The 13,692-nt window shown below is 36.9% G+C and overlaps 1 protein-coding gene across 2 annotated transcripts; it reads left to right on the top strand.

Annotated features, from left to right (window-relative positions):
• The first annotated feature begins 6 nt into the window (after nt 1–6).
• On the top strand, nt 7–12,616 carry SLU7 (SLU7 homolog, splicing factor). 2 transcript variants are annotated; one of them, XM_026858306.1, is made up of 16 exons: nt 7–105; nt 446–613; nt 1,238–1,391; nt 1,655–1,735; nt 2,290–2,454; nt 3,897–3,962; nt 5,531–5,578; nt 6,085–6,216; nt 6,497–6,594; nt 7,984–8,051; nt 8,252–8,391; nt 9,267–9,428; nt 9,886–9,990; nt 10,167–10,241; nt 10,475–10,579; nt 11,532–12,616. In XM_026858306.1, the coding sequence occupies exons 2-16, from the start codon at nt 456–458 to the stop codon at nt 11,709–11,711; spliced, it is 1,737 nt and encodes a 578-aa protein (XP_026714107.1). In that variant the 5' UTR covers nt 7–105; nt 446–455; the 3' UTR covers nt 11,712–12,616. The 2 variants fall into 2 exon arrangements, with proteins under 2 accessions (XP_026714107.1, XP_026714108.1); XM_026858307.1 differs by having other exon boundaries at nt 7–161.
• The last annotated feature ends 1,076 nt before the right edge of the window (nt 12,617–13,692 follow it).

The raw sequence follows: 13,692 nt of genomic DNA, 5'->3' as shown, positions 1-13,692 counted from the left end.
GCCGCCGCTCTGGGCTCCGGGAAAGCACCCACGTCCTCGTAGGCCGGGTCTGGGCCATGGCGGGGCGCTGCTTCCTCGCAGTCGCTCTCCTGCCTCGCCTTCGGGGTACGCGTAGGCCCGGCTTTGTGCGGGACCTTCTGGTGGTTCTGGCGAGGCCGCGGGTGAGTCTGTGTCCCCCACAACGCGGGCGGGGAAGGCCTGATAGTGCGGGTCGTGACGCTGCGCGCAGAGCCGCTGCTCTTCTGCCCCATCATGTATCGTATTGGTTAGAGAAGAGGATCATTAAAAAGATTACTTCAGCACTGGTAGATATTTAAGTGGAAAGACATTTGTGAAAAATGCATCGCATGGTGTTGCTGGTTTCACTGAACGATACAAAACCACGTTGAAGAATGTGCTGCTGTGCAGATCTGTAAGAGTTTTTCTGTTTTCTTCTTTGTTACAGGAGAAACAAAATGTCATCAGTAACGAACGCCACTCCTTCAGGAGGATCAAATGATGTCAGCCTGGAGGAACCAAAAAAGATGACAAGGGAAGACTGGAGGAAAAAGAAGGAATTAGAAGAACAAAGAAAACTAGGAAATGCACCCGCTGAGGTGGATGAAGAAGGAAAGTAAGTTTTATTAAAGCTATGGTTTGTCTAAAACTACTGGTTAAAAATGTCTTTGGTTGTGATTACAGAATACTCATGAGGGTGATACATGATTTCTAGATGAGTTCTTGTAGAAGTAACTATTTGAACTTTGTGAATTTGCTTTTAATATACTAGTCATCCTCAGAAAATGGGTATTTTCCAATAAAAATGTAGGCTCAGTGTTTAGCTACTGTGATTTGTTGGCAGCTGTTATAAAGTCCCGTCTGTGCAGCTGCTTACAAGTGGTATTTTTAAAGTGACCAAAATGTAGTACTGGGGAAGTTTACTGCATACCTTATCTGTTCCCTCGCTATTGCTTTTGCAAGGCTTGTTGCCTCTGAGAAGAGAAATGTTACTATTTTTGTGCTTAGTAACATTGCATAGAATAAGGTACTTGATTTGGAGTCAGGAGTTTAGGTGAATTAGATAGCAACAAAATCTCAATGAAAGTCTGTGTTTATCTAGTGAAATTCAAGTTATTTTGTAATGCATCCCAACAACGTTGTTATCACTGGAAAAGCATTGGACTTTGAGAGTTATTTGTTAGGCTAAGTTGATGTTTTTTCCCTATGCTGTGTATTTATTACTCAACATTTCTTACAGAGATATCAATCCGCATATTCCTCAGTATATATCCTCAGTACCATGGTACATAGATCCTTCGAAAAGACCTACACTAAAGCATCAGAGACCTCAGCCAGAGAAGCAGAAACAGTATAGCACCTCTGGAGATTGGTACAAACGAGGAGTTCAAGAGGTATGCAAAATGTTTTTGTCATAAAATAAGGATTTGGTTTGATTTTGTGAGTAGATAGTTCTGGTTACATGTTTTTGAGGGAGACAGAAGCTGGGAATTCTTATTTAGCAGGCACGTCATAGTGTTTGGTAAGAAAATATGTGTTCTAAGTTTGGGTAGACCATGCACACTTTAGTTGTATTGAAAAAATTAATTAGTTACTGGGAACATGTATATGAATCTTGCCACAAGTTTGTACAACACTGTCTTTTTTTCTTGTTTAGCATGCGGTAGCAACTAGATACCGTAAAGGAGCTTGTGAGAACTGTGGTGCACTGACACATAAAAAGAAAGACTGCATGGAGGTAAACTTGACTTTTGTTGACTTTGTAATGGTTTTGAAAATAATGTGAATTCTAATCTTTGTGAAAAATAGCTAGCTATAGATAAAATAAAAATTAGTAATTTTGAAAAAGGTTACAAGTATTGATAGTTGGCTTGAAAATTTCTAAATAAATTGTTATGTAGGAAAAATGAAGGGTAAGAATGATAATGTTCAGGGTGTTGCTCATCCATTCTGTGATAAGCAATTGCAATAATAGGTGAAAATGTTTAGGTCCTCATGTTAGCTTGTTTTAACTCAAGTGCTGCTGAGCCTGTCTTTCTGCTTCATGTCAGCTAGAAGCTATTCCCAGAAAATGTGTTTTGATTGTGTTGTTAATTGTAGAAAATAGAGTTAGAAATTGTTAGGGTTTGGAGTCAGTTGTGCTACTTTAAAATACAGAAATTAACTACTTTTATTTGCAATTCACAGGCTTATAGTGCTGAATTTAACTGGCTTTAGAGGAGCTCAATTGATACTATTTTTTAAAGTTGTATCTGAGTAACATATTTTAGTCTAATGGCCTGTTCCTTTCAGAGACCTAGGAAGGTAGGAGCAAAATACACAGGCATGAATATTGCACCAGATGAACATGTGCAACCTCAACTCATGTTTGATTATGATGGAAAGCGAGATCGTTGGAATGGTTATAACCCAGAAGAGCACATGAAGATTGTAGAAGAATATTCCAAGGTTGATTTGGTATGTACATGCTGTGGTTTACTGGGCAGAGGTTTGCTGTTTGGCCTGGCTGGGACAAGGAACATTTGTTATGTGCACTGTTAATATTAGACTTCATGCTGTATTCATAAGGAAAAAGCAAGATGGTTTCTGTGTTTGACAGCAAACTTCACTCAGACTGAAAATTCAGATCAGAACTGGGTCTGTACAGTAAATGGAGTGTCTCTCCAGGTTGCTTACTTTTCAGTAGACAAGCCTTAGCATTTATTACCCAAGCTACAAATTGAATCGAAGGCAAGAAAGGAATTTATTATCTGGCTGTATTACAGCAAATAAATCTATATCTATTTTGTAACTTCATTCATGTTACTTTACTTAGTTACCATGATGGAGCAGTGGACTATTTGTACATGTCACTGTGCAGATTGGCACCTTGCTGTTGCCATTAATTTTCTATCTGTATGCACCAAATCTTTGTGGACACTATTAACTTCTTAGTAGTTCACTACCTTGGCTGGATGTTGGCTACCTGTTCCAAAAGGTAGTTCAGTGCCCAACTAACTCCCTTTAGTGCCTGGTCCTCAGTGTTTTCCTATAGTGCGTAGGAAAGCTAATGCTAAATGGGATCTAATCAGTGTGTATAAATGTCTAATGGGAGTGTTTAAAGACAGAGCCAGGCTCTTCTCAGTAGCATCTAGTGACAGGACAAGAAGCAGTGGCACAAACTTAAATATAAGAAATTCTGTTAAACAGAAGAAAGAAATGTTGTACTGTAAGGGTGATGAAACAGTGGAACAGCTTGCCCAGGGGGAGTCTCCATTCTTGGAGGTAATGAAAAACCTACCTAGACACCGCCCTCAGCAACCTGTTGTAGGCAGGCCTGCTTTGAGCAGGGGGCTTGCCCTTGGCGGGATCTGCAGGCACCTCCAGTGTCAAATGTTCTGTGGTTCTTTGATGTCAGACAAAAATTCACTACATACTGCATTAAAATCTGACTTTAGGTGCTTCATTTTGGTGCTTCCTGGATGAACCATAAGTGCTTGCAGCATCAGTCATGAATTGCCTTAAGCACTGAAGTTTCTAACTAGATTAATAAATCATTGTGTTTTTTAAAGACTACTGAACTAAAATAAGTTACCTCTTTCTTAAAGTAGGATGAATGTAGTAATGGTATAGCTGCATAAACTCTAGTAAATTGTTTTATTTAACAGTATAATATAAAATAGTAAAATAGTATACATAATTTCGTTAAGGCTCAAAAAAGCATCATGAAGAGGAGAGAAGCTCTAGGCTGCTGATTTTTTTTTTTTTTACAAACACCCAGAGAGTAAAAAAAAACATTTTTGTGTAATAAGGAATGCATTTTAAATGACAGCAGTCACAAGAGATGCTTATCATAAGCATTACTACACACTTGCTATTAAAAAGGAATATTAAAACCAATTCATTTCCATGATACACAGGCCAAACGTACACTGAAAGCCCAGAAGCTACAGGAAGAGTTAGCGTCAGGAAAGCTGGAGCAAGTGGTAAGTAAACTAAACCCTAATTTATTTTTCTTTAGGCTGAATAAAAATACAACAGGTTACTTATGCTGTCTGATGCTTTTATACTCTGTGCAGGGTCTGCTGTTGTTTTTTATGCCCTTCAGTAATATAAAGATTTTCCTGGCACCTGCATACCCTGTGTCACATTCAAGAATTTGAACCATTTTCTTTCTTGAAGCATATTCTTTCAAATGGGAGTTGCTTTGTTTTCCTCCGATGGGCAAAAATTCCGTGCAATTATTATTCTTGCTAAAATTAATGACATGGAATTTTGGGTCAGATAAACTTGTTTTCCATGTAGCAATTTTGTTCGTATGCTCAAATGCTTTCTTTGTATTTAAAGTGTTACATCTGACTAATGTTGAGGTAACAACTATTACATGGTAATTAGTAATGCTTACTGTAAATTGAAACAGGAAGGTATTTTCTTTATCTTAAACCAAACTTGTTTCTTCTTCAGACATTGCTGAGATTATTTGCAGTGTCTCTGGTTATTTGAAGGCTGAGCATATGTATTTCCCTCTGTCTCACAACTTAGTTTTCTCTTAGATTATAGCCAATGCTTTTGATAATCTGTGATGTAAAATTCTCATTTTAAAAGGGATAATAATATTCTAATTTTATAAAATGGAGAAAAATTAGAGACTGCTACTGGTCAGAAGTAGGTTTTTGTAATCAATATTATAAGAAAGAAAACACCAGGCAGACTACATACAATTGCGCCTCCATTTTCCAGAGGTTGTCATCTTACATTTTGTCACTAGATGGCAGAGTGAACTTAATCTCAAACCCTGCAAACTACAGCGTTCTGACCTTCCCGGTAGAAAAGATGCTTTTCTCTTTTTGATGCCTGTTTTCACAAGGCAAACATTGTTGGCTTCCATATACTTACTCTTTATAATGTGGAGCTGTAAGAAGAAAAGTATATTTGTAACACAAGAACTCTGATGGAGAGGACCAAGATTGAGTTGCATAGTCAGTACTAGCCAATTTGTGGGTCAGTCTTCCAGTACTCACAGTTCTTTCCATCTTTACCACTGGAAGTATTCTCAAGTTAGAGGCTAAGCAGGTTAAAAAAATAAACTCTGCTATGTTTCTCCAGATTAAATTATGGCTTCTGATTCATGCTTAGTATTCCTGCCAATCCTAACTAAAGACTTGCATACACATCTTCTTAATTAGTTTTTTTAAACTTTCACAGTTGAATATTATATTTGCATGATATGAAATATTCTAGTCTAAACCATTAGTGTTCAAATGCATAGCAAGCTCTAAAAAACAGTGACAGTTGTAGAATTTGCTGGTTTTCTAAATGCTCGAAAATTTAGTTGGGAATGCAGTGACAAGGTCTCAAACACATCTCCATAACAGAGACACTTCAAACTCTTTCCTAGAACATTACATAGCAGTCTTTGGGCATTTTGTGACACAGGTATATTGTATTTAGCTTCCAGCATCAAGCTCTGCTTTGATTGCTCTTTATATCCCTGTCATGTTTCCTTTCTCCACTATCTTGTCTTCTCCACTGATGTGCTCTTTGTTTGCTGCAGAACTCCCCAAGAAACCAGTGGGGAGAAGAGGAACCAAATTCACAGACAGTAAGATGATTACCTGCTGCATCACACCATGGGCAGAAAGAAGGACCTGTAGTTAGTGAAACAAGGGTGGCACAAGGATTTGAATGTTGTTCATGCCACTGGCTGCGTATTCTTTTGGGCAGGGTTGTTGGACTTCGGGGGGGTGGGGGTGGGTGGGTGTTGGTTTTGTTTTAATTCCTGTGTGTTGCCAAACCTTAGAGATGCAAGCAAACAACTAGTGTTTAATATGTGCTATATTGTGCCCAAGATAACAATTTTCTTAATGCCATCACAGTTACGTTTTTGTAACTGTTTTCATACGGGGAAGTGGAGATCTTTTAACGAGTATTTATGAAAACTGTTGAATGTCAGATTAGCATGACAGCACACTTAAGCACAGGTAAATGATGCTAGTTTTTAACTACAGGAATTGCAGAATTCTTAATGAAACCACTAAAATCAGATTCTTGTACTTCTCTCTAGAGGGAATGTCCTCTTTTATTTAGAACTTTCCTATCTCTCCTCAGGAAAGAGATCATAACAGTGAAGATGAAGATGAAGATAAATATGCAGATGACATTGATATGCCTGGGCAGAACTTTGACTCTAAAAGACGTATCACAGTTCGAAATTTACGTATTCGGGAAGATATTGCAAAAGTGAGTAAAGAATTCTTTACAGATGTTCCTTTTATTCATGAGATTTCATTTCAAAAAAGCATACACTCAATTATTAATGAGTTTGCATATGGGTCTTGGGGTTTAGAGGTTAAGGTCTATTCTCAGTTCTATTCCTGTTCATGTTGTAAGTTCATCAAGGTCATCCTTTTATGGAGATACAACTCTTTAAAATGTCTAAGCTGGGAGATACAGGAGTAACTTTGGTTATTTTAAAATCATAAATATCTAATATCTTGTATATGTTGTTTTCTTTCCCTAGTACTTGAGGAATCTAGATCCAAACTCTGCTTATTATGATCCCAAAACAAGAGCAATGAGGGAGAATCCATATGCCAATACGGGCAAGAATCCAGATGAGTAAGTTAAAGCAGGGTCATGCTTGTGTATCCAATAAAAATGTTAAAAATTAGAATAGTTTTGTATTTATTTTTTCTGTAAGTCCTTTTACTAATGAATCTTTAGCCAGTTATTGATGAAGTAGTAGTAAACATGGGAAAAAATGTTATATTTAGCAGCACTTTTTGTTTTAATAGATAAAAGTGGTATTTTAGTAATTGCCAAGGGTTTGTGGACCACCATTTAGTGTAATAATCTGTACAAGGATTAGAACACTGCTGTATCTGAGGTGATACCTGTAAACAGTGATGTTTTAGGTAAAGTATTTCAGTACAAAAACTTCATCCCTTGTTTGTTGGGAGGCATTCAGCACTGGAGACTAGCATGGAGTATCTGCAGTACCTAACTGAATGCTTGAATTGGGAGCGAGAGCTCCTCATACATATATGGAGTCTGCATAGAAAAAATTCTGAAAGCTTTGGCATTGTCTAGCTAGACAATTAAAGAACACCATAGGCTGGCTTTTGGCTGCACATAAGGCTGTCTCACTTAAAACCCAAATCAAGCACTTGAGCTGTGACCCTGCCTTGACCTGTGTAGTGCTGTGGACTGACTGAGTAGACAGGCTATGAGTAGAAACGTTTATTCAGAGTACAGTAATTAGATTAGCTCATTGCCTGAAATAGAATGGCAGAGGCTAAATGCTAGTAAATAATGCTCTTTCCACCCCTCCTTGCCCCAGCTAGAAAAATGCCAGTCAATTCTTTTTTTAGATGCAGATGCTTTCACTTCTCTCTAGAGTCATAATTTGACCTTTGTTGAATCTCTGTTTCTGCCACAGCTTTGCAGACTGTAAATTTTTCAGAGTGGCTTTGGGGAGATGAAAAGAGTGGGAAATTGGATTGTTAACATTTCATTTTCAACCTGTTTCATATATTCATTTTGAATCTCTTCAATGGGTGTGCAAAAAGTAACAGAACAGTAAAGCTGTTACCAGGCTTTAACTCGGTGAAATACACTGAGTCTGGGCAGGAGGAGAGATTCACAAATCCAAAACCTGAGAATCACTGTGCAAGAGTATCACCTACCATTTCTATTTATTGTGCAGTTAGATACAAGTTTGACTCATGGGGCTTGGTATCCCAGACAGAGCTCCAGGTCTCCATCGTAAGGTGTTTCCCTGTGAACATACGCATCATGTCTTCTGAGTTGCCATCTAATACTTTCATGACTCTGTGGGGAGCCTGGACTTTCATTTCATGTATTGAGTTGAATGTTCCTTCCTCTCCCCCCATTCTTAACTTTCAGGGCACAAAGCAGAACTTTTACTTTCCTGTTGGTGTGCTATGATTGTATTTAAAAGGAAATCACATTACTTGAATGCTAAGAATCATATGTTCTTTTCTACAGAGTTGGTTATGCAGGTGACAACTTTGTTCGCTATACTGGGGATACCATTTCAATGGCACAGACTCAGCGTAAGTGGGTTTTGGTTCTTTGCGGTTTTTTAAAGAAATGGATTTAAAAGACTTACGTTAACAATGCTGCTCTCTTGCAAAAGAGAATTTAAATCTATAGATTGAGGCTTTCTTTCAAATCACTACAGATTAAAGATTGTTATTTGAATTCATAGGTCAGTTTTAGAATAAATACTGAGTGAAACTTCTTGTGTACACAGTGTTTGCTTGGGAGGCTTATGACAAAGGCTCTGAAGTTCATCTTCAAGCAGACCCTACAAAATTAGAGCTACTTTATAAATCCTTCAAAGTGAAAAAAGAAGATTTCAAGGCACAGCAGAAAGAAAGCATCTTGGAGAAGGTAATAGACATTTGGTTTTACTTAGTAAGAATACTTGTTGTGTTTGAATTCTGGGTCTTGGGGAACAAATAAGATAACTAATGCTTTGTGAAAATGCATCAGCTGTTCTCAGATTTATAAAAAGGTTTTTATATCTATACATAATCTCATCAATTGGATTCATTATGTTGTTTAATATAGGAAACTTTGAAAATTGCTGGCATTTCTTTGGATTATTGGGAGCTCTTCTATTAACTGTCACAATCTCTCCAGTGAAAAATCTGACAGCAGAATGTAGGAGGAGTGGGAATTTAATTTTTTATTTTTTTTTTAATAATACAAGTGGTTGAAAAAGTTCTTTTGAACAGTAAAAGTGGTGTATTTTGTAAAATACCCAAGTAACTGTCTCCCAAAATTATTTATAAACTTTTATTTTTTCCTAAATATGAAAAGCAGAATTTTCAGACTTGATTTTTGGGTGTAGTCTTCTAGGTAAATATTTATTTTATATTTTGCAACTTCTTTCTTCAACAACTGATAAAGAACTAAATCCATTTAGATTTTAACCTTGTCAACATTCAGGTTTGGAGGGAGACAGAAGTACTACTCTGGTTCTAACAGAGCCTTTTGGTTTGGTCTGAAAAGTTTTCCTGCTTTGAGTGAGGAATATCGCTGTTGTAATCCAAACCCAACCAACCAAAACATCAAAACACACCACAACGGTCATAGGAGGCAATGTATTTCTCTCTTAACTATTCACAAAACTATTTCCATCCACTTCTTTTGTGTCATTTTCAGAAGGTACTTAAGGTGATGTTTTTGAAATATATGCTTAACTACATAAAAGGTGGGGGTTTTTTCAAAGCTATTATATGTCACTTCTGTTTTCATTTTAGTATGGAGGACAAGAACATCTAGATGCCCCACCAGCTGAACTGCTGTTAGCTCAAACAGAAGATTATGTAGAGTACTCTAGGCATGGAACAGTCATCAAAGGACAAGAGAAGGCTATTGCTTGCTCTAAATATGAAGAGGATGTAAAGATCAACAACCATACAGTAAGTGCTATCTTATATTAAAATTATAAAAAACCTTAGATTTCTTCCCACTGGAAGGGAATGAGGTATGGTAGGATACATACAATATAATTAATACAGCAAATAAATTTCTTCTGTCTCAAATGTGCCACTCTCCCTTTTCTACTAAGGAGGAATTTCAAATTGTGATGGTTGTGATGTGAATTTGAGGAGTTGCGATGGCAATCTTAAACTAAAGGGGAAGTTACTGTATTTCCCTTTGACTTTGAATATGAGTTGACCACATCCTGTTGCTTTTCTCTTTTTTGAAACTGTACCTGTAAGGCTAATGTAAAATTACAAAAGTATTGCTTAGAACTTTCCCTTCTGGATTGTTTGAATAATATACTTAAATGGGATATAACCTCAGGAATAAATTAGAGCTCCTTCTACAGGAGTATCATTATGGACATAATTGCTATGGTGTCTTCTCTTGCAGTGCATTTGGGGTTCATATTGGAAAGAAGGCAAGTGGGGTTACAAATGCTGCCACTCGTTTGTCAAATACTCATACTGTACAGGAGAAGCTGGGAAGGAAATTGCTGTAAGTATTGTCTTATTTAGTCATTTGGAAAGAACTAAAAAGCATTCATCTTCCTACCTAAGTTTTAGACTGTTTTGCTGGGGGTTTGTTGGTTTTTTTGTTCATTTGAGAGTTTTTGTCCTTCCCCTTTCAAGTGTGTTAGTGAATGAGTATCCTTTCTCATGTCTGTTGTATAGAATACTGAAGCAAGCTTACTGGAGGAGCAACCCGGGGAGGAAGAACACATGACAAAACCAAAAACACTGATGGAGGTAGGTTGTTTCCCTTTCTCAGGAAGGCAGATACTTTTCCTCAGCATTTTAAGAGACTTCATATAACTACAAAATTATGTAAGTCATAATGAGTTAGCCTGCATTATTGGATCATTAACACCTCTGCTGAAAACTGAGCTCTCAAGTAGCATTAGTAGACGTTTGAGATTTAATGGCTTGAACATTACTAACGTTTGCAAGTTGAATCTTAACAGTAACTGGTTTCCTTACAGATCCACCAGGAGAAACAGAAGGAGAAGAAAAAGAAGAAGCACAAGAAGAGCTTAAATTCAGATAGTGAGGGTGAAGAGAAAAAGAAGCAAGAAAAACTTAAAAAGGTGTGCTATATTCAGTGGTTTTGTGGCAAAAAGAACTTAAAACTGACACTGTTGTATTTCATGGAGCCTGTAATGCAGTTCTTGTGGTATTCTGTGGGATGTTCTTTGATGCTAATTTTGAGCTAAAACAAATTTAAAATGCTGTTAGATGTTTGCCTGGGAAATAGGGAATGTAGTTTAGAACATGCAATAAATAGTTTTGGAAGACTTAGTTTAGATGATTTAGAGTACTTCCTGTCTAGGTACCTATTACAGCTGTAAATCTATAAAAGACATTGCAGAACACAATGATTTGCGTATTAAAGAAAGATGGAGAGATCAAAAGCACCATCAAAGCTTAAGTTAGCACTTTTTATCCCAGACTTGGGCCCAGTCTCACAGTTGATGCAATAGATCCATCCACCAAGCAAGCTACTGACTTCTGCTGAGCAGCCCTTTGACGAGCATAGCAGCCTGCCTCTGGATATTGAAGACTGTGAAACTAACGTTAAACTATGGTTAATCAAAGCATTGTACAAATGCAGCTTCTTTTCAGTAGCAAGGAGGAGCCATAGTTTGAGGAATGGGATAACATGTATTTCAAAAAAACATTTAAGAAAAAAAATGCTCCCTGACTGAAACTCCTCCCCCAAAAGAATACCCAAAGCAACAAACAAACCCAAACCCCTAAGACCACATGCTTGTTTACCTGCTTTTGTACTTGCTGGATCAAGATTACATTTTAGGTAAGGCCAAGGAATTTCTTACTTGATTTTGGCAATTGGAAAGGGATTAAAAGAGAAATGAGCATTAAATGAAGTGTACTGTAGGTGGGCCAGGCAGATGTGCTTCGCTTATCCCACCATTCTGGCTGTTGGTGGTTCATTATCCTGGAATCTAATACAAACCTTCATGGGTTTTTTTTGCTTAACTTTCATTGTGGGTTTTTATTTTTACTTTGCTTTCATTTCAGGCACTAAATGCAGAAGAGGCTCGTCTTCTCCACGTTAAAGAAATCATGCAGTTAGATGAGAGGAAGAGACCATACAACAGTGTGTATGAAACCAAGGAGCCTTCAGAAGAGGAAATGGAAGCCTATAGAATGAAACGTCAGAGACCTGATGATCCCATGGCCTCTTTTCTTGGACAGTAGTCACAGTGAAAAACATTCCAACACACAAGACTTTTTTTCATACTTGTTTACAACTCTGCACTTGCTTACCTTCCATGTGTCTAATAAATACCAAAAATGGCAGAGACCTTTTTTTTTTTTTTGCACCAAAGAAGTTGGTGAAAATTTCTTTCAACAGACATAATCAGTCCGATACAGGAATTTTATATACGTGTGTATGTGTACATACTCAGTCTCAAATACATATATACACGCATGCATATATAAAAATATATGTATATATAAAATACAACTACTCTGTAAAGTCTTGGAAAAGATCTGACAGTGGCTGGAATTCTAGGTTCGTTTGGCCAACTAATATATGCGTGAAGTCATGATACATTTGGTAAAACTGACCACTCCGGAAATGATCAGCGGGTGTCCCTTAATACAGAACAAAACTTGTTGAAACTAAAAATTGATACAGCTACTGAAGCCTCTTATTTGTAAAGGGAGTTGCCTGTTATATGGCTTTAAAGGAGAAATTGTTTCTTGATCACTTTGTAGTAAGTATTTTTGAAGTGTAAAAATTGATTGCTTTGTACAGTTCTGGTTAAATTAATATGAAGGTCTTAAATGCTGTCTAGCGTTTTGAACGAAGAGATTAGGATGACTGTAGAGCTTTTAAATTCTTAAATCTGTTTCTGCACATATTAACATACAAATTTCAGTTGCAGAGATCTGAGTTCCTTGGTTTTCTGTTTGATAAGAGTATTAATCTTACCCTTATAATTTCCAGAATCCTGTTAGATGGTGTAATACCAAGCGTTAGGCTGTAATACCTTGTGATAATGTGAAGCAGCATCTGCTTTGTATTTGGCAATATTGGTCCTTAAACTGGGAGTTTTCCCCTTTAATTATTAAAAGTTGAAGAAATGGGTGAAAAACTTCAAAGCATGACTTTAGACTTGGAAGGCTTCAGAATTATATCTGTTATGGCTAAAACTGTCTTATTAAACATGACTTTTATAACCATGTTTAATGCAGTTATATTAATGGCAGGACAAGGAAAACTCCCTATCCTGGCTTTTCTTCTTAATTTTAAGAACCTACTCAAAATTTCCACTTTGTAAACAATGAAAGAAGTCAAAAGTTGGAAGAAAATGAAGCAGTGTATTATACGTGCAACACATACCAGTGATTTCCACCCGTAAAGCTGGTTTCCTTTTTTCATTAGGTTTTCTCCAAGTCTGTTTCCCCTTTATTTTTGTTACAGAAATACTAATTCAGAATGCAGACTTTCTAAGACTTATAAATCTGACTGCAGATTTCTATTTTATAAAACTTGATTTTAAAATCCTCCTAGCACTTGCAAAAAATATAACCAGCTAGTGAAATCAAAGATCTGGGGGTGGAATTGTTACTATAATGAAGTACCAGGAAGGAAAAACTTTTAAGGAGTAGAAATCAGCTTTTGCAGAAATTGCTTTTATGTTTTCACAAACCATATGGATTTAGACAATCGGGGAAAAATATTAGGGATATAGTTTTCCTTCCACTATACAAGGGACTCATTCCAAGTTTCCACATCAGCTCACGTCTTCACCTTTCTAGGTTATGGATAATTTCAAGGGAAAACTACTCTTTTCCACAGATAATTACATACAGTAAACATAAGTGTCATTTGTGTAATTTCACAGCCACTTTAAGGATTGAGTATTTTAATTTAGCATAACATAACTAATAATGGAAATTCTGCATTAGTCTGCAATATAATAGTTCTATATTAAAACTATCAGTGATACTCTCTATTGATTGTCAAAATATTGAGTATTTAGTGTGTGCCAGAGATCCTCTGGTACGACCTGAATGCAAACTGTTCTTGGATTATTTTTCTAAATTGGCTGATTTGAACCGTAAACTATTATTCTTCTCAGGGCTATAACCTCTGAAATTCTGGCCAGCATACCTCCAGCTGCAGATACCAACTGCTGCTGTCTTGGTCAGTGCCAAGTTGAATTTG

This window comes from Athene cunicularia, assembly GCF_003259725.1.
Source record: "Athene cunicularia isolate RWA chromosome 13 unlocalized genomic scaffold, athCun1 chr13_part1, whole genome shotgun sequence".
In the NCBI taxonomy this organism is placed as follows: domain Eukaryota; kingdom Metazoa; phylum Chordata; class Aves; order Strigiformes; family Strigidae; genus Athene; species Athene cunicularia.
This window is presented reverse-complemented; position numbering and strand designations above follow the sequence as displayed.